This window comes from Eleutherodactylus coqui, chromosome 10, assembly GCF_035609145.1.
Source record: "Eleutherodactylus coqui strain aEleCoq1 chromosome 10, aEleCoq1.hap1, whole genome shotgun sequence".
NCBI lineage: Eukaryota > Metazoa > Chordata > Amphibia > Anura > Eleutherodactylidae > Eleutherodactylus > Eleutherodactylus coqui.
In genome coordinates, this window is record NC_089846.1 from 23,862,716 (window position 1) to 23,885,146 (window position 22,431).

General features: G+C 45.6%; 1 protein-coding gene across 1 annotated transcript in view; it reads left to right on the top strand.

The window, feature by feature from the left end:
• COL27A1 (collagen type XXVII alpha 1 chain) overlaps positions 1-22,431 on the top strand; it is a 280,568-nt gene that overhangs the window by 45,577 nt on the left and 212,560 nt on the right. The window contains exons 4-7 of the mRNA XM_066580587.1: positions 4,509-4,562; positions 10,494-10,547; positions 18,464-18,517; positions 21,203-21,256. Coding sequence (XP_066436684.1) covers positions 4,509-4,562; positions 10,494-10,547; positions 18,464-18,517; positions 21,203-21,256 — 216 coding nt within the window. The remainder of the gene's footprint in view (positions 1-4,508; positions 4,563-10,493; positions 10,548-18,463; positions 18,518-21,202; positions 21,257-22,431) is intronic.

The window sequence follows — 22,431 nt, forward strand, 5'->3', positions numbered from 1 at the left end:
TTATCCTCTCCTTTTTTTTCCTTCTGTCCTGACATTCCATCTTTTGTGCTAAACCACTTTCAGATGACCCTTGTGTATCACAGCCTCAATACCTGGAGCAGGGTTCTATCAGGTGGAGGAGGCTCGGGTTTTGTGGCTTTAAGGGCTCCTTCACACTGGTGATCGTGATTTTGCATTGTTGAAAATCTGAACAGAGCCAACACTTTTGTTAGCGTTTCCAGTAATTCTTCATTGTTCTGTTCCGTCATGTAACAGAAGTTCAAAAAATTTAAGTTGCAACAGATCCATCAAATCGTAGAGCCCGGCAGCATCAGATGGAGACCATTGACTCTTATAAGTCATTTTTTAGTGTAAAAAAAATCGCATGGCATGCAGAGCTATTTTTTTTTTTTGTTTTTTTTGTTTCAGACTTTTATGATGATAGGAGAGGACAGAAGTGTGAACAGAGCCTTACACAGAACAGTATGAGAGGGAGCAGTGGAGGCGTGCAACGGCACAGCAGTGTGATACTTCTACTATTTGGACTGACTAGCAACCCCTGTGCGCTGCCATTAGTCATTATCATAACTGTCCCTTTTAAAAAGCAAGAAAAATTTCAGGAGCAACTGAACTGAGTATTAAAGGGTCGCCCAGTTATAAACTATTGATGGTCTATTTTTAGTGTGGACCATCAATAGTAGATTTGTTAGGGTCTGATGCCCAGGATCCTGAACGTTCCGCTTTTCACCTGGCTAGTCTGCTCATGCATTGAGCTGATCTCTACAGGAAGCAGACAGCTCCGTTCCCACTGCAGTGGAGAGGCTTGGTATTGCATGTAAAGTTCCCATTGAAGTGAGTGCGATCTTTATGTGTAATACCAAGCCTGACCACTGCAGTGGGAGCAGAGTTGTCGGTTTTCTGCAGAAGTCCATTCAGTGCACCTATCCAGTGAACAGCTAATCATCTACGATCGATGGCCTACCTTAACGACAAGCTGTCGATGGTTTATAAGCGGACAACCCCTTTGAATCGGAAATTCCTTTACTCCCACTTGTTCATTCTCTCTCTCTTTTCGTCTTTTTGAATGTGATGTTAATTATTTTACGTTCACTTCTCAGTCTACTGTGAAAAATAATTATGTCTAGTCCTGCGGCGCTACATCTGTACATACACGATCTGTACTTGTACGCCCTGCAGCAGGTATGCTTACACTTGTTTCATTGTTTTACTCTTTATTTCACAGAGCAGATATATTGCTGTAAAGATGAGGAAATTAGTTTTGCACCGCTTCAATGGTTCGATTGTTTCTCATTGGAATTAATGGTGAACCTGCAAAAGTCAGGCTGGAAAGGTCAAAGGGCAGGAATAGTAATTTGCTATACTGTAGAGGAGAGTTCCCAGAGATAAGGGGCTGTAGCACAGACTAGACAGCTGTATAGAGTATAGGGACTGAGAGGAAACAGTCCTGGAGAGAATCTTCCAACACACCAGGAATGTACACTAATGTTCATTAGCAGCTCATCACCTTCATTTGCATGTAAATGAGCCTCCTGGACCTGTATGCAGAGAACAGAGGGTGGTCTGATCTCTACATTTGTTCTGTCACGGGGCTGCAAGCTAAATACAATGTAAATCAGCGTTCCCGTGAAGAATACAGCATGCGATCTGTGTTATCTTCTCTCCGGCTGAAGGGTGGATTTTGTGCTCACCTAAAAATCACTGTTGAGTGAAAGAGGGCGGCATTTACACACGATTATCACTCAAACTATGGCTTTTGAGTGAATTTTGAGCGATAATTCTTGCGTGTAAATGGGCCTTTAGTTGGAGCACCATGGTTGTATTTGGCTGCAATTTGTTTGACAATGCAATGGCAGTTCATCAGAATAATTCTTGTATACCACCGATTTATGATGGACTTTGACTCATTTATGGAATAGGTGAGAAATGTTGGATTGTCGGGGTTCCCATACCACAAACTACCCTAGAGCCTTTTGATATAGGAAGTGTACATGATTGGCCATTGCTCTATACAACTCCTCCCCAGCAGAGCCGTGTGGAGGGACAGAGGACTCCCTTCTGGTGGTTACTGAAGTCCCAACGGTCAAGATAACACTGTTGTATGTGTACTGTCCTGTGGATAGGCGATACATATTAATGGTTGGATTACACCTTTCCATTTACCTTTCTTTACCCAAATGAATATCCGCATAGTCCTCTTCTAAGTTTTACTGGCTGATAACTGGGAACTATAGAGTACAGGCAAATGTAAGGAAAATATTGATAGGTTAGGTTATGCCCAACGACTTGGTCCTCTTGGTAGCTGTCCCAAGACTTGTGACCATGGACAAATAAAAAATGGCTGTTCAGACTATACAGTAGTGGTTAGCACATAACAGAAACAATGCAACAGCAATATGATGGTGCAAAACTAGACCATCTTGGTCAATAGGACCTTAGCAGTCCACAACATAAAAAAGGAGACGCAGTTCAGTTCACACTTTTGGTAAGGGGGTATGGTGGTATCAGCATATACCCCGGCTACATATCCCACCGGTTGAAAGGGGTTGTCCAGTGGCAAATTCCGGATTGCCTTTCCTCAGGATTGATCATCAATTGAACAGCAGGGTCCATTGCAGGAGACCCCACCGATCAGGTGTTCACTGGGACAGTGTGCTTGTGCACTGAGCTTATTTCTGCAGAAAGCAGACCAGCTCCATTCCCACTGCAATGGTGAGGCTTGGTATTACAGATGAAATTCCCATTGAAGTGAAGGGGAACTATGCCTACAATACCAGGCTGGCCCACTGCAGTGAAAACGGAGCTGTCTGCTTCCTGCAGCAGTCATCTCGGTGCATGGGCCTGGGGAACAGCTCAACAGTTGGGGTCTGATTCAACTGAACCCTACCAAACTATGACCTATCCTCAGAATGGGCCATCCGTTTACAACTGGACAACATTTTTGAGTATCCTCCTCAGTACTCCAGTTGTACTTGGAGCATAATGATGGGGTGATGAATAATCTGTAGCAGCACACACTTGGCACTGGGAAACACATGTAACATGGCAATAGTCCATCAAGCCTCTTATGAGACAGATGGAAAGTGGACGAGATTCAGTTGGAATTTGCTCTGCAGTTGGTACAGGCCTTCAGGTGTGACAGTGTGCCCCCAACAGTGGTATACCTAATGTACTCATTGTGGGCCTTCTGCCATTGTGGACACAGCAGCAGAGCTGGGTAGCTGACACTTGTTTCACCTGCCTCTCCTCTTCAGAGTTGTATACTCCTGAACAAAATTGGCGAAATCCCACACTTTCAGCAGGAGCGCCCGCGAGGGGAACACCTCATTTAATGCGTACCTACCAATGAATTAATCATCTACTCTCGCAATTGTCAGTTAGTTGAAAAACTTCGCAACTGCATTATTATCCACTTTGGGTTGGTTAAGCTTTGAGCATTCACAGGGACTCCTCATCATGGCTTCTCTGAGCATCCCTTCAAGGGAGGCATGGTTCCATTTTTACGTGGCCCTTAAGACTTTTACTTAGAGCCCTTTCACATAGATTGGACATGTATTGGTGTCTTAGACCCTTATCTGCGTCAATGACAGCTGTGCACTCCTCATCCCTTGCACAGTCCCTACTATCTAACCACTGAGTACTGAACTCGCCCTTTCCCTGGCTGCGACTGACGGTAGAACTGTACTGTAATTTGGGTATGGTGGTAATGTCTCCACACACAGTCTATAGCCTGCGATGATCTCTTTCAAGGATGTTCATTGATCAGTCGGGAACAACACTACTGCTTGTCAGGCATCATCACTAATAGACCCCATGTGAAATCAGCCATATTGAAATCTGGTACACCCCTGCATTGGCCTTAGTGTCTCAGCCCAGTCTGGCTGGCCACCTTCTTGCCATTGTCCTGGAGAATATGCTAAATCTTCTCCCGTTTCCATAGGGAGATGGACAGGGCTTGTCACTGAGGTAATGGAGGCATCTTCCTTCGCTTGCTCTAGGACACTCATCCTTGGGTTCTGCAGTTGTCTTCAATATAGTCAATAGATTCAGACAAGAGTCACTAATATGCAGAAGATGCGCGTAAAAGAACCGATTGCTGAGACACAAGTTTAAGGTGTTCCTTTTCCCACCATACGAAGTGATGGCATATTGCTATAATGTGCCATGCCTTCCTAATTGGTGAGGGGCTGACCCCTGGGATCTCCATGGTCCGCAGTTGTGCTCCCATGGAGTAGTGCTCTGTTGTAGTTGCCTGCAGAAGGATGGCAACTGTGAAGAAGGAACTCCCTTCGATCTCTGGACTGGCAGGACTCTCAGATGACAAGCCCCTAGTGTTCATAACATTATGACGTATTCTAACAAAGTCAGAAATAAATTTAAAAAACATTACATGCAAATTATGACTGAGACTGTCAAACCATTTTCTAGGATTGTTCATGTGTATAAAAAAAAAATTGCCAATTTTTTTTTTTTTGTGCATCATTGACTGACTATTTTTATTTTCTTCACAGGGATCATCTGGTCCGTCCGGACTTCCTGGACCACCTGGGAAAAGAGGTCCACGAGTAAGTAGTGGCTCTAATTAGAATTTAATACTGCTAAAAAAAATCAAGACGTTACTCCGTATTTTATTGTGATCTGATTGACTGCAACTATTCCACATCAAGTGTCTAAAGACCCGTTTACACGGGGCAATGATCACTCAAACGACCATTTGAGGGACAGCTTTGAGCGATCATTTAGCATAAACTTTTAAGTAGCTACTCAGCTACTTAAGAGCAATTAAGTGTGCAAATGAAGCCTTCACTGAATCTGCTTTCAGTTCCTTTGTTCTCTAGCAGGAAACAATGCTATCAGCACTACCCGTGGAGAACTGCTGATAAGGCCAAAGGATGATTTTTAGGTTGGACTGAATTTAAAGGGGTTGTCTCGCGAAAGCAAGTGGGGTTATACACTTCTGTATGGCCATATTAATGCACTTTGTAATATACATCGTGCATTAAATATGAGCCATACAGAAGTTATTCACTTACCTTCCCTGCGCTGGCGTCCCCGTCTCCATGGCTCCGTCTAACTTCAGCGTCTAATCGCCCGATTAGGCGCGCTTGCGCAGAAGGGTCTTCTGCCTTCAGGTCTCTTCGGCAGCAGCGGCGTTTTGGCCAATCAGGAGGCTGGAATCGGCACACATGATGGGGCGGAGCTACGCGATGACGTGTAGAAGGGGGCGGAGCCAAAATGCCGCTGCTTCCGGACAGACCCGAAGGCAGAAGACCCTTCTGCGCAAGCACGTCTAATCGGGCGATTAGACGCTGAAGTTAGACGGAGCCATGGAGACGGGGACGCCAGCGCAGGGAAGATAAGTGTATAACTTCTGTATGGCACATATTTAATGCACGATGTATATTACAAAGTGCATTAATATGGCCATACAGAAGTGTTTAACCCCACTTGCTGTCGCGGGACAACCCCTTTAACGATCAGCTAGCAGTGCATAAAAAGTGCACGATGGACGCGTGTTTAGACGCAACGATGATCGCTCAAACGATCGCTTTTCAGTGATTTTTGAGCAATCATCACTCCGTGTAAATTGGCCTTAACAGAGAGGCGGGAAAATGTGTTACATACACCACATGGATGGATAGTATACATCATGACCATCTTACATGGCACGTGGCATAGGAGACTTGCTCCAGGTTTGGAACATGCAGGCAATATATACACTGGATATAAAAAGTCCACACACCGTGTTAAATGCCAGAAATCCAACAAAGATGAAGAATTTTAGATTTATTTCCACCTTTTTAACGTGACCCGATATCTGTACAATTCCATTGAAGAACAAGCTGAAATCTTTTAGGCTGGTGTTGCATTGGTGTAAGCGCATTTCTATGCACATATGTGCTGCGTATTTGCACAACGGCATTGCGTATTTGCGCACACATGTGTGTCTTACTGTACTTTTTGTGTGCGCAAAAAAAGACACAACCATGCTTCCATTAATTGAAATGCACAATTAGTGTAATTAGTTCAATATATGCTCTTACCCTGCGCAAATGTGCAGGAAAATCGAGCATGCTGCGTATTTTTTGTGCAAACGAAATGCGTGCGCAAAATGTTTCTATGCGAACTAACCTATTGAAATCAATGGGTTCTGTTCACTGTGTATTGCATGTGCAAAACGTGCAAATACATTCGTGTGACACAAGCATAAGGGTGGAAAAATGAAAAAAAGAGAAAAGTAAAATAATGCGATTGCATAAATCTGCACACCCTAAAACTAATACTTTGTTGATGTAGCCTGTGACTTTGACAGCATTCGGTCTTCATGGGTAGGTATCTATCAGCATGGCGCATCTTGACTTGGCAATCTTTGCCCTTTCTTCCTCGCAAAAGTGCTCCAAATCTGTCCGATTTTGAGTGCATCTTGTGTGTAGCGCCCTCTTCAGGTCAACCACAGATCTTCAATGGAATTCAGGTCTGGGTTCTGGCTGGGCTATTCCAAAACTTTCATCTTCAATGGGAAGCCATTCTCTTGGTGATTTGGAGGTCTGCTCTGGTCGTTGTCGTGCTGAAAGGTGAAACTCCTCTTCTTAGCCGAGGCCTGAAGGTTTTGTGCCAAAATGGGCTGATATTTGGGACTGTTCATAATTCCCTCCACCTTGACTAAAGCCCCAGTTCCAGCTGTAGGACAGCAGCCCCACACATAATGCCCCCTTCACCATCTTCACTGCGGGTCTGGTGGTCTTCTGGCGATGTGCAGTGTTGGCTTTGTGACAAACGTTCCTTTTGGAATTATGGTCAAAGCGTCCCGCCTCGGTCTCCTCAGACATGACACGTTCTCCCACAGACTTTTTAGCAAACTTTAATGCAGGTTTTGGTAAAACATAGCCGGCTTGGATGTTTTTCGCTGTTAGAATAGACTTCAGTCTTTCCCCCAAAGCCCAGACATATGAAGAATACGGGAGATGGCTGTCACATGACTACACAACCAGTACTTGCCAGAAACTCCTGCAGCTCCTTTCATGTTGCTGTCGGCCTCTTGGCAGCCACCAGGGCCAGTTTTCTGCTGATCTTTTCATCAATTTTTAATGGACGTCCAGTTCTTGGTCCCCTTCTACTGACTGACACCTTCCAACAATCAGACCCCTCTGATGTGCTGCAAGATCTTTAGGCCTCACGTCCACGGGCATAATTGAATTGTGGATGATCTGTTGTTCAATATGTCCCATAGCAAATCACTGGGATCCGCAGGTAATTAAACAACTGCGGATCGCACGCACGGAAAAAAAATGCAGCATGCTCCATTTTCTGCAGATTCCCACGCGGTCAGCTTCCATTAAAGTCAATGAAAGCTGTCCGATCCGCGGCACACCCTCAGCTAACACTGTGGACATGCCACGATTCCACGGAAAAGCAGGACATTTGAAGAAAAAGACTGCATTGCGCATGCATCCGCTGTGCAGGAGAATGAAGATCTGTCCGGGACGGAGAAGACCTGCACCGCAGCCCACCAGGTAAGAAAATGTCCATGGCTGCGGGCACGGGTGGAATCCGTACATGCCCGTGGACATGAGGCCTTACGGCTTTTGCTGAAAAATGCTAAGAAAATGTCAGGAAAATCCTCCTAAAAGAGCTGAACTATATATGGGGGAAATCAGAATCCCTGTAAATACTGGCAGCGGAGTGCTGACTACTAGAGAACATGAGTTTATATGTGATTGGCTAATTCTGAACACAACCACACCCCTAATATAAGAGGGTGTGAAAACTTATGCAACCACATCATTATTTTTTTTTTTCATTTCTACATCCTAAACAATTTGTTTTCCCAGTGGTATCATACAGGTAACGGGCCACACTAATCTAAAATGATTCATCTTTATTGGATTATTTAACATGGCAAAGCCTGGCCTTTTTTACCCGGGGTGTGTAGACCTTTTATACCCACTGTAGCAGCATAATAGACCTTTTAACCCCTTATAAGATTTATGTGCTGTTGATGTGCAGCGTCCTATGAAGAAACCTAATAAATTGGTCAACCATAAGAGGGTCTAGAGGTCCAGCCTCTCTTCTCGTGGGCCCAGGCCTCTTCACTTTGCCTTGATGATGTCCATGCACCCTAGTAGAGCAAATGGACACAAGTTGTCTTAATTGTCTTTTTTTTTTTTAAGTTGCGTGAAATTTTTTTCCCCGCAATACTTGAAATGTTGCAAAAAAAAAGTTCTATTTACCCTTTAGACTTGTGCCTGTCTCGCACCATTGAACAGGTGAGTACTGATATGTTCCGACTCTTCTCCTGCCCGTAACATTTTTTTTTTAAAACTCGTAGAACTTCCCTAAAGGGGTGGTCTCATAACAGATTTTATCATGCAGCTGCAAGAGTGAGGCAGCAGAGTGTGCCCATTGAAGTGAATGGAACGGAGATGTGCCTGCGCGTCCTCTGCTGCCCAACATTTCAGGACAGGACGTGGCTCGACTCGCTGGTTGACAACTCCTTTAAGGAACTGCCTTTCACAGGACATAAGACATTCAATAGAAAAGGAAAGCACATTTCCCTACACCTGGTTTGCTCTCGCTTAGAGCGGGCTCCGTGTATATGACTCCACCGCTATGAAGTTTACAGAAATCATTTACAAACATTATCAGCAGAGTACGGAGCATCAACTCTTTAAGTCTTATTATTTAGTTTGGCAAATCTACTGAAAACTCTAAAATGATGCTTTAGGTTCAAACGCATATTTGTTTGATGGTGCAAACTCTGTAAATCATTGCTTCACACAATGGGGGGCATTTATAAGAGCCAGCACCGGTGAACACTCGGGTGTCTCCAGTGCATTACAGTCATCGTTTTATTTCTAGTGCAGGTCGGGTGATAAATTAGCCATCTGACTGGTTGCCATTGGTAACACCACTGTTTTTGCTTTGCGGTGGTTTTCATAAATGTTCCCCATTGTCTCTTGAACCGGTTCATTGACTCAACTTCTCTTTGGAGCATTTTCATTTATAGTGCAAAGCCACAAAGTAGAAGAATATGTAACACATCCGTGTAAGATTCCTGCAGCTTGTAATGTATAACCACCGGGCCTATTGTAACAATACGATGAGGGAGGTACAGGATAGCAGTCAACTACTAGAGGCATGACCTCTGACCTGAGGGAGTAGTTTTAGGGTCATCGTAAACACTGTTTTGCAGTTTATGTATGGATATACTTTGCTCAGAAGGTTGGGTACCTTTCTTATGTGCTTGTAGTATACTCTTCTTGATGGCGTCGGTCTTTGTAGAGAGCTGCTCTGGTGACTTACATTCTGGGAAGTACAGTCTTCACACCAGTTAGACCAGATTCTCATATGTCCAACACATCCGACTTTTTGTTCCCTCCGGCATTGTAGTGAAACCGATCCCATAGTTGTCTGTTTGACAGTTCATGGCATCCGGTGCATCACTTTGGACACTGGATACCCATTCGTACTGGACAGAAAGGAGTGGACTCCAATATTTCCCGTCCAGCTATGGATGTCGGACCAGTGCAGAAAGTGCACCAAAATGGCTTCAGTTGTGTTCAGCTCCGGCATAAAAGCACGGGCTAGACACAACTGATGAACGGGAACCCGGCCTTACTGTACAATACGATAAACCTCAAGGCAGCCATCAACATTAGATTAAGGCCGGCCCAACCCAATTTCAACAGGACCAACCAATCCTTTAAGAGTATGAAGGCCACTTTACACGGGAGAACCTTCGAGTACATAAGTCCCCAACAGCCGTCCAAGTGACTATGGCGCCCATGCTTCCACACAGGAACAATAGTGGCTTGAAGAATGAAGGGGAGCGCGCCGGAGATCTCTTCCATCTGCTGTTCATAGATGAGCCACTATCTGTACAGGTCTATAGTTGCTTGGCTTATAGGTGACTCTGACAAGTCTCAGAGGCTATAACGTATCCATGTGCTGTCTGTGAAGTACACTGGTCCATCTTAGTAATCCCTTACTGTCCCCTTGTAGTTATAGGAACTCAACCAAACTTAACAGATCCCAATACTCATCAGAATTGTGCATGCTGCTCTGCAGGCAGTAAGTCCGAATCGGTACAAGAGAAGTCATGTAGTGGACAAGTAGTCACGTTTTATAGATTATAGGGAAAAAAGACTGTAAAATGATAAACTGGCACCTTAGATGTTTTCATTCGTCGGATTGGTTACTGCCGTTTTATGCACGTTTACATTTGGAAGAAAGGTTTTTATTCAGATTATTATCACATCATCATCTTTGCTCTAGAAAAACATGGCAGCTTTCTTTGGAAACAAGCACCACTCCTGTCCTCAGGTTGTAAGTAGTATTGCAGCTCAGCCCCATTCACTTCATTATACAAGATACTACCCATTGACAGGTATGGTATTGTTTTTAGGAAGAAAGCAGACATGTTTTCTAAGAGTGGACAAGCCCTTTAAGGCTATATTTGAAGATGCAGTAAAATAACTTTTTTTTTTCATATTTAGGGTCCTCCTGGCCCTCATGGAAATCCTGGCCCACCTGGACACCCTGGTCTAAAGGTCAGTATTCATGTCATAAAAGCTTCTAAAGCATTATGAAGCAATGTTTTTGAAGTATATAATAAACATGTATATGACCTCATTTGGATATATATGACATCATAATACACATATTGTGGTGCGCTAAAGCATACAGGAGCAGTATCCTACAGGTACGGCGTGTCCAGGCAGGAATCGAGCTCATGACCCTGATATTACATGCTTCACATCAGTAGCTGTCCCAATCTTCTTATGTTCTACAAATCTATTCCCGGGGCTCACAGTTAGAGCGACCCTCCGTCCCCGAACAAACCAAAATGGCCACACCGCCTCTAACTGCACGATGCATTGGTAGTCTAAGACACTGCATGCGTCTTTGATTAGCCATCACTGCAGCATTGGCCAATGAGAGCAGCATAAAGTGTCTTAGATTACCTATACATAGTGCGCATCAGGTAGTCAGAGGAGCGATGCCTCCATTTTGGCTCGTCTGGGTCTGCAGGGTCATTTTAAAGGGCATCTACATCCCACTGTATGATGTAGATAGAACATCAGTGCTGGCATTTCATGGTACCTAGAGTGATAACTTACCTCCGCAACGGAAAGGTAAGGAGGACAGAGACCTCACTACTCGGCTCTGTTCACTTCGCAGTTTTTTGCACAATGCATGTATGTCCAGAGAAATCACTTTTTGGCATACAAATGACCGTAATTTATTCATTTCACCTTATTTTCACTCTATAGGAAAAGGTTGTTTTTTTTTGTTTACTTTGTAGGGCAGGGGGATGTGTAAAGGGAACCTATGGGCGACTTATTCCATTATATGCCTATACAGTATGATAGTTCGCCCAGGGCGGTGGACCTCCGCCAATTACTTTTGATGACCTAAGAGTAGGCTATCAATATGTCACAACTGGACAGCCCCTTTAAAGCCCTCATACATATTACAGTTTAGTTCTCCGAATCTGCCGATAATGGTCAATTTGGAGGACTTTGTAAAGTATAAGGGGTGGCTCTCAACTGTTCCCCATCCGATGATGTCTGGAGAAAGACAGATCAAGGATGTTTAAATTTTAAGACCCCAGCCTTTTGTTCCTTGGGAGATAAGCCCATCACCAGGGGTGTGTGGCCACGGCTCACCTCTCTAAACACATGAATGTGTGGCTGAGCCGAATATTCCTGTGTATGGTGGGGCCGAGGGTTACAGCTGTCGGATGAATGATCATTCATCCGTCCGTTGTTGGTATGTGGACAGGTTTAAAGGAGTCTGGGGAGAAAAAAGGACATTGAAGGCTGATCATTCCTGTAGAAAAACATAGAAATAGTCCTCCTCGCCTGATTCTCACACCTCCAGTTCTGATGGCACCCGGTCACCTGCTGCATTATTCTGGCTGCAGTAATGACACTAATTGGCTGCGGAGGTCACATGTCCCTATGATGAGACGTCATTGCTGCAGCCAGAAGAGAGCAGCGGGGGACCAAGCACCGTCCAAACGAGAGCTGCAGGGGATGCGGTGAGGGAAGTAGGACTCCTTTTTAGGCAGCGCTAATTAGATTTTAATTTCATTTCTTTTCCCCCAGGACTATTCCTTTAGGGGGCTTTCACGTAGTGCATATCTGCTGTAGGCTTTCTGCATTGGAAGACCCTCAGCGAATGCACTTATTGACTCTTTGCATCCAGTAACAGTTGTGCAGTATCATTGGCCGACAGTACAAAGCCCCCCCCCCCCGGTCCATGCAGAGCACCACCTAGTGGAGACCTTTAAATTCAATAGCTCCATTGATCAGGAATGTGCCTGGCAATGTACTGATTCTGTCAGTAAGCGAGTGCCAGATCTGGGACTCTATTTGTAACATTTTCCCCTTCTCAGAGTCCACATACTATTCCCAGTCATCCCGCTCTTCACAGTGTACTCTTCCTGCAGCCAAGTCGAGGTTATAAATTATCGGTGCAGACATAACTTGTCTTGCAGGAAGGGATAAGTGATAAAGTGCGGCTGGCGGACAGATATTCGTGTATCTACCAACTATAGCGTACAGTAAAGTCTTGATACATCTACGTTACAAGGGATCTCTCCATGCCAGCGCCCGGGTGACGATTGGCTGCGGGTCATTGATGACATCGGCGTTCTCCTGGCAATCATGGTTCATGATGGCCGGGATCTAACAGCCTTACCAGGATCAGAAAGGGAAGCGGTGATTCCGGTTGTTGGTCTCTGTACTTTTCAGTCATGTGTTTATATTCTCACTATCCCACTATTTAATATGTGGCTTTCGATGATCCTGCGTGTTGAATAGCACTTCTTATGAATGACCTCTCAACCATAAAACGAGCACATTTTGCCTTTTCTGTCTTTGCTCTGTACAGTAGTTCTGGAAAATCAATCGAACGCCATGATGGACGTTTGTTTATCTGTTTTTTGGAACTTGGTTATCAGCGCCGCAAGGATCTGGGAACATAGTGAACGAAGGGTCATAAAACAGGGATATGCCAGACATCCTCTGAACGATGCACAGTGACCCGCCATAACCTAAACCCACTGAAGGGGACCGGATTTTCTGCAAGTTCATGCTTTTGATGCAGGAAAAGTGGATGAGTATAAGAATCTGAGCAACTATGACAAAGGCCAAACTGTGATGTGTGGATGGCGGTGACTTGGTCAGAGCATCTGCAAAATGGCAGGTCCTGTAGGGCGTTCCCGGTATGGAGTAGTTAGTACCAAAAGCGGACCATGAAAGGACAACCAGGGAACCGGCGACGGCATCACTAGCAACCAATGCAAGGAGTGAAAGCTAGCCCGTCTTGTCCAATCCTAAAGAAGAGCTACTGTAGCACACGTTGGCAAGGTTTTGTTGGGAAGCCTTGTGTCCTGGCATCATGTGGATGTGACACTTACCACCTACCTAATCGTTCTACAGACGGGTACTCCCCATCATGACAGCAGTATTCCATAATGGCAGCGGCCTCTCTCAGCAGGATAATGGCCACTATGCAAAAATGTCCAGAAACGGATGAGGAACATCACAAGAGATCGAGGCGATTATATGGCTCCAATGTGGGGTGCACTGGAAAGACAAGTCCGATTCATGGAGGCCGCACCGAGCAACCTACAGGATCTACTGGCAACATCTTGGTGCCGGATATCGAAGGACACCTTCAGACATCTTCAGGAATCCATACCTCAATGCGTGAAAGCTCTTTTGGCTACTTAATATCACCCTGTTTCCCCGAAAATAAGACGCGTCATATTAATTTTTGCTCCTAAATATTCGCTACGTCTTATTTTCAGGGGGTGTCTTATTTCTCCGCGGCAAATCCGTCTGTGGCCGCTAATTCCTCAATTGGCCAGCTTTGTGGACGAAATTTCTCAGAAATCTCATCCACATGGGACAGCAAATCTGTCATGGCAAAGCTGGGAGAAGCCGATGTTGTGGTGCGGATTCACCGGCCAAAGAAACGGAAAAGGGTGCAGCCAGGTCGCTTCAAAACAAGCGGCTGAGTGCCGTGGGTTTTGAAGCAGCGCTTTCCTGGCGGAAATCTCACTGTTTATTTCTGTGGCCAAACTGCGAGATTTCCGCTGGAAATACGCTCTGTGAGAACCCAGCCTTAAGAATAACACACAGGTCGCCTGACTCGCAACAGAGCCATTAAAAAATAAGGGCTGTAAAGTAACGTACCTGGCTGCAGACAGAAGTTCCTGTACCACTTGTAAGCAAGAATGGTATTGCAGCTTCCGGCCACCAGGGGGAGCTCATCACAGCAGACATGTACAGCAGGAACAGAACGTACAGTATGGACTTTTCCAGCCAGCAAGGGGAGCTCACAACAGCACACTTGTACAGCACAGCAGGGACAGGATAACAGCAGACTGTCTGCAGATCTACCTATACATCTGGAGGTAGGAGACAACGGGGATGGGAGCAGGGGACAGGCCTCTTGACTTGCCAGCACACTTTACTATGCCTTACTATCAGGGGGGTGCCTTATATTTGGGACTTCTGCAAATTTCAGGGGGTGTCTTATTTTCAGGGGGTGTCTTATTTTCGGGGAAACACGGTAGGTAGGTGCTCTTCATGTTGTGGCTGATCCGTCTATAGGCAGATAAGGTTAGGTCCCTGTTTTTTGCAAGTAAGTAAAGAATATTTCTTAGTAAAGACCTCTAAGCTGGATGGCTTTATCCCCAGCTATCTGTCGTCCCAGAACCCCTTGATAGCTGCCATTATTCTTCAGTACTAGGTCTGAAAATGCAGTAGCGCTTAAAAGGACAGTAAAGTTTACAGAAAAAACTTCATCTCCATATTGTAATATTGCAATGGAGACCAAGCAAGCCTAACTTACAGGACTCTTTCAATTAAGCCTCAGTCAGACCCTCGATGGGGACGAAGGGCAGCAGGCTGAGATGGCGCCATATTTTATTTTATTTTTTTTAAGATTTCTAGTTTCAAGAACGTTCATTTCCAGGATTCATGTCCCTTTAAATGAGACCCCCCAACTACTTCTGTGATATCAGTTAAAAACCTACTGAAGTCAATGACGGAAATGTCAGTATTCCCATCATGTCTAAATACACTGGTTACATTTCTATTTCGAAATGCTTCTACACTCAGCAGACAAGGCTACAAGCAAGTGGGAGAATTGGGCTTAAAAGTTTTGGAAAGGTGCCAGCCAGCGGTGCGATGATATCAGCAGACGGCGAGGAGATTACCCATGTGAGCTTGGCAGCGCCCACTGACATTCATTCACAGATACTGTGCATCTGTGTCAGATCATCCCTCGGCCTCCTGCTGCTTACACACATCCAAAGAGGGCTAATTAACGAGCCCTAGAAGAATTTATGGGAAGCTGGAGAGATTATAAGCGCATACCTGCTGAGAACGGAGCCCTCCAAGCCGACAACAGCTTGGGTTATCATTCGGATGTGTTACAGACCCAACAACTTGCCTTGTCTACAGCAAGGGATAGGTATCCATGAATGGACCGTGGACGGGCGAACATCTCCTAATGTCACAGTAGAAATAGAAAGTTTTGCACACTCTCTGGCAGTTTTTCTATTCCCACAGATCTCTGGCGGCCTCATTTGCACACAGATTTATTGAACAGATGTCCCGGAGGGCGTCTGTGCCGATATTCACAGTGCGTCCAATATTATCTGACTCATTGACTCATCCGTGTGGGAAAAAGACACTTAGGAAAACCTCACTAATCACAGAAGAAGAGACGCCCATCTAGGAGGCCGGGACTCTGTCTGCGTTGAATTACTTTGCTGTTTATTTGTTAAAGGTGGCTCTAGCATTACAAAATGCTGACTTAAAGCGGACCGGTCACCATTTTATGCTGCCATGTCCTGTCCTCATATCATTGGGTCAGTAGTGCTTGATGCTTTACTTAAGGTCCATTTAGACACAACAATGATCGCTCAAACAACAGTTTGGGTGACAGCTTTGCGCTATAATTTTGCATAAACTACTGAATAGCTACTCGGCTACTTAGTAGCTTATTAGCGTGCAAATGAAGCCTTTTGCTGAATGCAGATAACAGCTGGAGGTCTGTTATCTGCATTCAGCTCCATTGTTCTCCAGCGGGATAGTTGCTGAATGAATACTATCAGCGCTACCCGTGGAGAACTCAGCCTGCGGTCCTGATAAGCAGGAACGACTCTTTTCAAGCTGGCTTGAAGTCAGCGATCAACGAATTGTGCACAAAAAGTACATAATGGGCGCGTTTAGATGCAGCAATTATCACTCAAAAGATGGCTTTTGAGCGATAATCGTTGTCTAAATGGACCTTTAGATTCGGCTTCCGGCACTGTGAATGTGTCAAGTAGACAGTCCTCGTCACTCGCTGTCATTCAGGTCTGACATCACCCATTGACAGGGAGCGGTGGGAAGCACCCACTTCAATCCTTTACAGCACTGGCAGACGAATTGAAAAATGGCTCATATAGAGGAACGAAGGCGGGTATGAATTAAAAAGACTTTGTTGGCGTCAGCAGGGCAGCAACTCTATTTAAGGGCAACAACTTAAGGAGAAAGGTCTACTTCCTCTTGCCTTCACCAGTGCTGAATGGCTGCAATATATCTATATGTATACACAACAGTCAATGGAGATGGGGGGAGCAGGAGGATTTATGGAAAAGTAGGTGGAGCACTCCCTTCATGAGTTCTAACCAAGAGGTGCGTGTTTTCTTCATCATTGCTGTTTAGCCACACAAGCCCATTATGTTTTTTGTGCCATTTGGACTAATAGTACGGCGGACCTGTCCCCCCAATATGCAGCTCTGGGCATCCTGATTTGAAGCAGTCAAATGTCCTTAAGGGGTAATGGCATCTTAGATGTTTGGAATATCTGCCGGCTGTATCATGTTTATTAGATGCAGGGGCAATCACTAGGACCCGCACCTATCTCCAGAACAAGGGTGACATTCCCTCTCCAGCCTGGTGAGGTGAACTCTCGGAGTTACAGAAAAAGCAGGGTCCAGCAAGGCCAACCGTTTCCATAATCCCTACTTCCTCTGCATTCATTCGCTGCCTGGATCTGATGGCCAGAGGGGGACCGGGTTGGGGACCTCCATTCTTGAGATAGTTGCGGGTCCCAGAGGTCCTGTGGATATGCCATAAATGTCATATTATGCTCAAATAGACGTGCTGTACCAATATGTATAAATTGCTGCATTTATTTCTTTTCAGCAATTTTAGACTTTTTCAGTCTTTTCCATGTTAGCTGCTTTTCTCAGCTTGATGGAGGGTCAGCTTGGTTATCTGTCTGTCTAACCCTGTTCAAGTTGTAATGCCAGCGTGAAGAAGGGCACTAAAAAACCAGTCCAGGTGCTCCCTCTTATTGACAAGGAAGATGATTTTATTATGCCTCTTATGGGTAGATGATCTTAGAGCAGATTCCATCACCTGCGGGGCCTTTAACAAGCTCTTTACTGCTGCATCAAGATGCGCTGAAGCAGAATGTGTCCTAGTGAAGCAGGAAGGGGAAGTAAAGAATATTCAATATGGGGCTTGGGAAAAAATGGATGGCGCGTGACCTGTATACCAGACGTTTAGCTGTGGGAATGATGTAGTCATTCTAGAGGCCGTTAATACTTACGGAGCGTCTCCGCACCCGCTGTGGGATTCTGTATCAGGGTTTTATCACACATGCCAAAGACAACATTGTGGTGGAACCCCCGAATGGAGACAAACTGAACCGTTCACTGTCATTAGCGGAATGGACACCACTTTGGTATTAATTTGACAGGGTTTCTATTAGTTTCCACTATATTTGGAGTATTGAATAGCGTAGTCGACTAGCCCCCGGGCTCCTTGCAGTCTTCCAAGATGGCCGTGCTACTTCTCTGCCTACCCAATCTGTAGCCTACATTACTGCACATTCACATTTGTATTATGGCTTACATTTTCTTGCACTATTATGGGAGCAGGAAAACGGAACCTGAATGGATCTGTCTTATGATCGAACCGAACAGCGCAGAACGGACTGCTCTGACTCTACTGGGGTCCTTCAGTTTCCGTCCAGCTATACAGCATCTTACTGGACAAAATAGCGCAACATGCTTTGCTATTCCATCCAGGATTTTCATGGCAATCGGTGACTGAGGCTGATGTGAACGCAGCCCAAGACCCCTCACGCTGCTATGATTGGCCAGCACTGCTCACCTGGCCAATCCGAAAGTGGCATGAAGTGTCTGACTACCACTATGGCCATCTTAGAAGACTATAGTGGTGCCCAAGGAACCAGCGGGTCATGGCAATATGACCACAGAAGAGGTGATGTCCAGGACTGGAGGGTTGCTTTGATACAGTGATGACTGTAGTCTGCGAGGGTGTGTGTGACTATGTAACTGTGGGTGGATAGAGTGATGTCATTTTCCAAAACGGGGATCCCGTATTCTTTCTATTTCTGTTAAATGTTCTATTTATTCTTTTTCCAGGGTCAGAAAGGTGATCCTGGCATCTCTCCAGGAAAAGCCATGAATGGATTAAAGGTATTCTCATCAAGTTATCTTTTACTTGTAGTTAAGACCTTGGCAAGCGCTTGCAGGAAGTGACGCCTCGTCCCGCTGATGCCAGGAACAAATGTCCCTCTTGTATTGTATAGTATATGTTTGTTGTTGATGGAACATAACGGTTACCTAGCAGTAGGGTTTGATGCCTAAACGGCTGTGTAATATTAATAGGGTTCTTCAGGGAAATACTATTGATGACCTATCCTCAGGTTAGGTCATCAATAGTTGATTGGATGGGGTCTGCCACTCAGGACCCCGGCCAATCAGCTTCTTGGGCGCCCGTTGTCAGTGCCCGCAACACACGAGTATGGAGAGGAAGCTGCTGCTCAGGCTCTGGGGAGATATGTAGACCACAAGCTGCTGTCAATAGGCCTGTAGTCTACCAAAGGCTGGCAAGGAAGCCGCAGGGGATTCTAATATCTGCCATCCATTTATGCAATAACCTATTAAATTGAACCTACACTTTAAATAGGCACTATCATTTCAACAGACGTTGCAAGATATCTAACTTGTCGGTCAATATTTGACCTTTCAACAGACCCTGCAGCGTGATTAGGGATGTACAGATGTAGCGGCACCAGGCTTGAAGCCCAGAGCATTCCATTAATAGATCCCATATTATGCTGTTTCTGTAGAGTGGCCATTGCCCTTCAGTGTTGGCTACAGTACGCTGTTTACATAGTCGGGATGCGTTTCCTGTCCAGCACACCAGAGCGATTTGGACTGGCACTACTGCATCTGTAAGGCTGGGGTCACACGGCAGATTCGCGGAATTTCCCTGTGGCGACTCCGCCTGCGGCCGCTAATCTCAGTATTAGCTAGCCATGTGGACGAGATTTGTCAAAAATCTCATCCACGCGGGGCGGCAAATCTGTTGCAGCAAAGCCGGCAGAAGCCGATGCTGCGGCGCGGATTCCCAGGACACGGCATGTCAATTCATTTTTTTTTTTTCTGCTGCGGCCGCGCTCTCCTCTATGGAAGAGCTGGCTGCAACAGAAAAGCATGCGGCGAAGCTGCACCAAAACCTGCGGCTAAGTGCCGCGGGTTTTGAAGCTGCGCTTTCTCAGTGGAAATCTGTTTTTCGCTGCGGCAAAACCGCGAGATTTCCACCGAGAATACGACCCATGTGACCCCAGCCTAACCCAAATCAGAATATCCAGTTACAAACAGCCATTTCTTTCCTATTTTTGGTGTACAATCAGAATGTGGTTGGTGGGAGGTCATCAACGTCACACCGGAAAGGTAATATTTCTCCTTTCGGATAGAGCGCCAGAGGAGAGAACACCATAATGATGTAGTGTGTCTTCTAGGCCAGTGTTCCCCAACTCTAGTCCTCAGGGACCGCCAAGAGGTCATGTTTTCAGGATTTCCTCGGTGTTACACAGGTGATGTAATTATTGTCGGTGCCTCAGACATTGCCACTGGTGTTCTTACCATAGGATATACTGAAAACACGACCTGTTGGTGGTCCCTGAGGACTGGAGTTGGGGACCTCTGTTCTAGGCCATACATGCTCCCTGGGAAAAAGCTGTGCAAACAAGTGATGGAGAAATCCCCCACAGCACCACCGATTTAGAATGGTAGCTACTCTGAGTCAATATGCAGCCCTTTAACAGGCCTTACAACTAGGGATACAGGCCAAAGTCATAATGCACATGTGCATACAGCTGTTTCCGAATAATTGCCCCTCATCAGTGTACAGTAGAGCTCCAGTTGGCTATCAACATGAGTCCAGTAGTATTTGGAAGATTATTCCATCACTCATTTGTATAGCTGCCTTTTCCCAGGGTGCATTGCATGGTTTATATGAGACTCCCTACATCTTTGTGGTGCTGTCTGCTAGGTAAAAAAAAATTACCACCACTATGGGACGAATAACCTTTGCATAAATCAATCAAGTGGCTGTAAGATGCATTGTAATGCCTATGCTGCTTCTGGCAAGTGTTTTCTCTCACCCCAGTGGCTGTAATCACAGCTACACTGCTCAGTACTGCTGCAGCAGATTTCAGAAGATAAAGTACACCCCTCGCCTCCGAAGTCCTCATGCTGTCAGCGCTCCCTGGTACCCTTCAGCCTGTAGTGCGCACAACTCTGCTGATCAAATCAGGCGGAAGTGACATCACCTGACCAGCGGAGCTACAGGCCGCCAGCTACTGGGTGTCGGGGAGCGCTGACGGCACAAAGACTTCGCAGGTGAAGGGAGTGCTTTATCTTCTGAAATCCGCAGCATAGGAAGCTCATGACACATTGTACTTTGCATTAAGCCAGTCCTGCTGATGTAATGGCTCTATGAGGAGCAGAATGTTGCTTCCTCCATCAGTTTAATATATAGCCCAATTTAAAGGGAATTCTATAGCTTTCCTACTGTGTTCTCATGAGTTATGGCTCAATTACTTCTTTTGCTGAATTCCTTCATGTTACTTACCAGGAAATAATCGCAGTAAGACGAATTGTATGTCTTGTGCCTTCAACAATGGCAATATTCTGCCCCACTTCCTGTGGGACATATAAATCTCTTGTGTATTAGACCAAGTAACGTATCAATAAGAAGGCTGGCATGAATAGCTAACCTATCGTCTACAAGGATCAGAGCTGCTTGCTGTGTCCGCCACTTGATATACAGTAGTTCCTGTAAGTAATGTACTTGTTGTCCTCCTTCTGCAGGGAGACCCCGGATTGGCTGGTCTGACGGGTGTTCCTGGGCCCCTGGGTCGAAAAGTAAGTATTTTCTTCTACAGTTTATTCTGTAAATGGTAACGAGGTAATTTATAGGAGATGGCTATTGGGGTGTTTGTGAACCCACAGTGTTACGTTACAGGTCTTGACTCTTCATCTGGAGTTAGGGTCTTTTAACTGGAAGTTGCCTTTGAGACACAATACTCCTAGAAATGTTATCTGTCCAAAGGACTTCTATACAAGCCCATTGCACCTGACTAAATCCAGGGCTTCACAACCAGTTTGTGCACTGTGGGTATTGCAGTGTATAACTGTGTATTGCATGTTATCGCTGCTAATCTTTACCTTTTGAGGGGTCACAAGAAATCACATGTACAACATTGCTGGAATTCTTATGATCCCAAATTGTGGGCACGTGTTAGAGTTGTAGCACCAGGTAACATTCCTCCATAGTAAAGCATGGGACCGAACATACTGCAGCACAGATTGTTTTTCCCACTGTTGCAACGCTCCCATTATTTTCAATGAGGCCGCTCACACAGGCACAGACAGCCGCCTGATCTTCGAGCGATGCATGTTCTATTTTTGGGTGTTTCAGCGTTTTTAACCTCTGTGCGTCGCCCACTGATATGAATGGGCAGAGTTTTCAGCAATGCTGAAAACACGGCACAAGCTGGTACCACGTTTCTGACAGCGGTAAACGCCCTAGCTACACTACATGAAAAAAAAAAATCAATGCTCGCCTAGAAGGTGCTGTCCAGGTTCCTCCTGCTGTTCTCCGGCATTCCTGCAGGCTTCTGCGCAGTTGTCAGCGCTGACAGAGCATCTCTTGCTGGTAACGTGGATTGAACCCGCCTCTAGCAAGAGATCACACTGATTGGCTGAGCCAGCACTCGAGAACCGATCACAGCTATTCAATAAATGGCTGTGATTGGTGCATCGAGTGATGGCTCTGATTGGTTGTTGAGCGCTGGCTCAGCCAATCAGAGCAATGTCTTGTTGGAGGTGGGGTTTTCAATCTCCGTTATCAGCAAGAGATGCTCTGTCGGCGCTGGCAACTGCACAGAAGCTTGCAGGAGCCCCAGAGAACAGCAGGAAGGACCCGGACAGTGCCTGCTAAGTGAGTATTCCTTTTTATCGTTTCAGCTTCCTTGGCTGTGTTTTCAGCGCATGCCAACGCTGCTGAAACCACAGTAAACGTTTCTGCAAATGCCTGT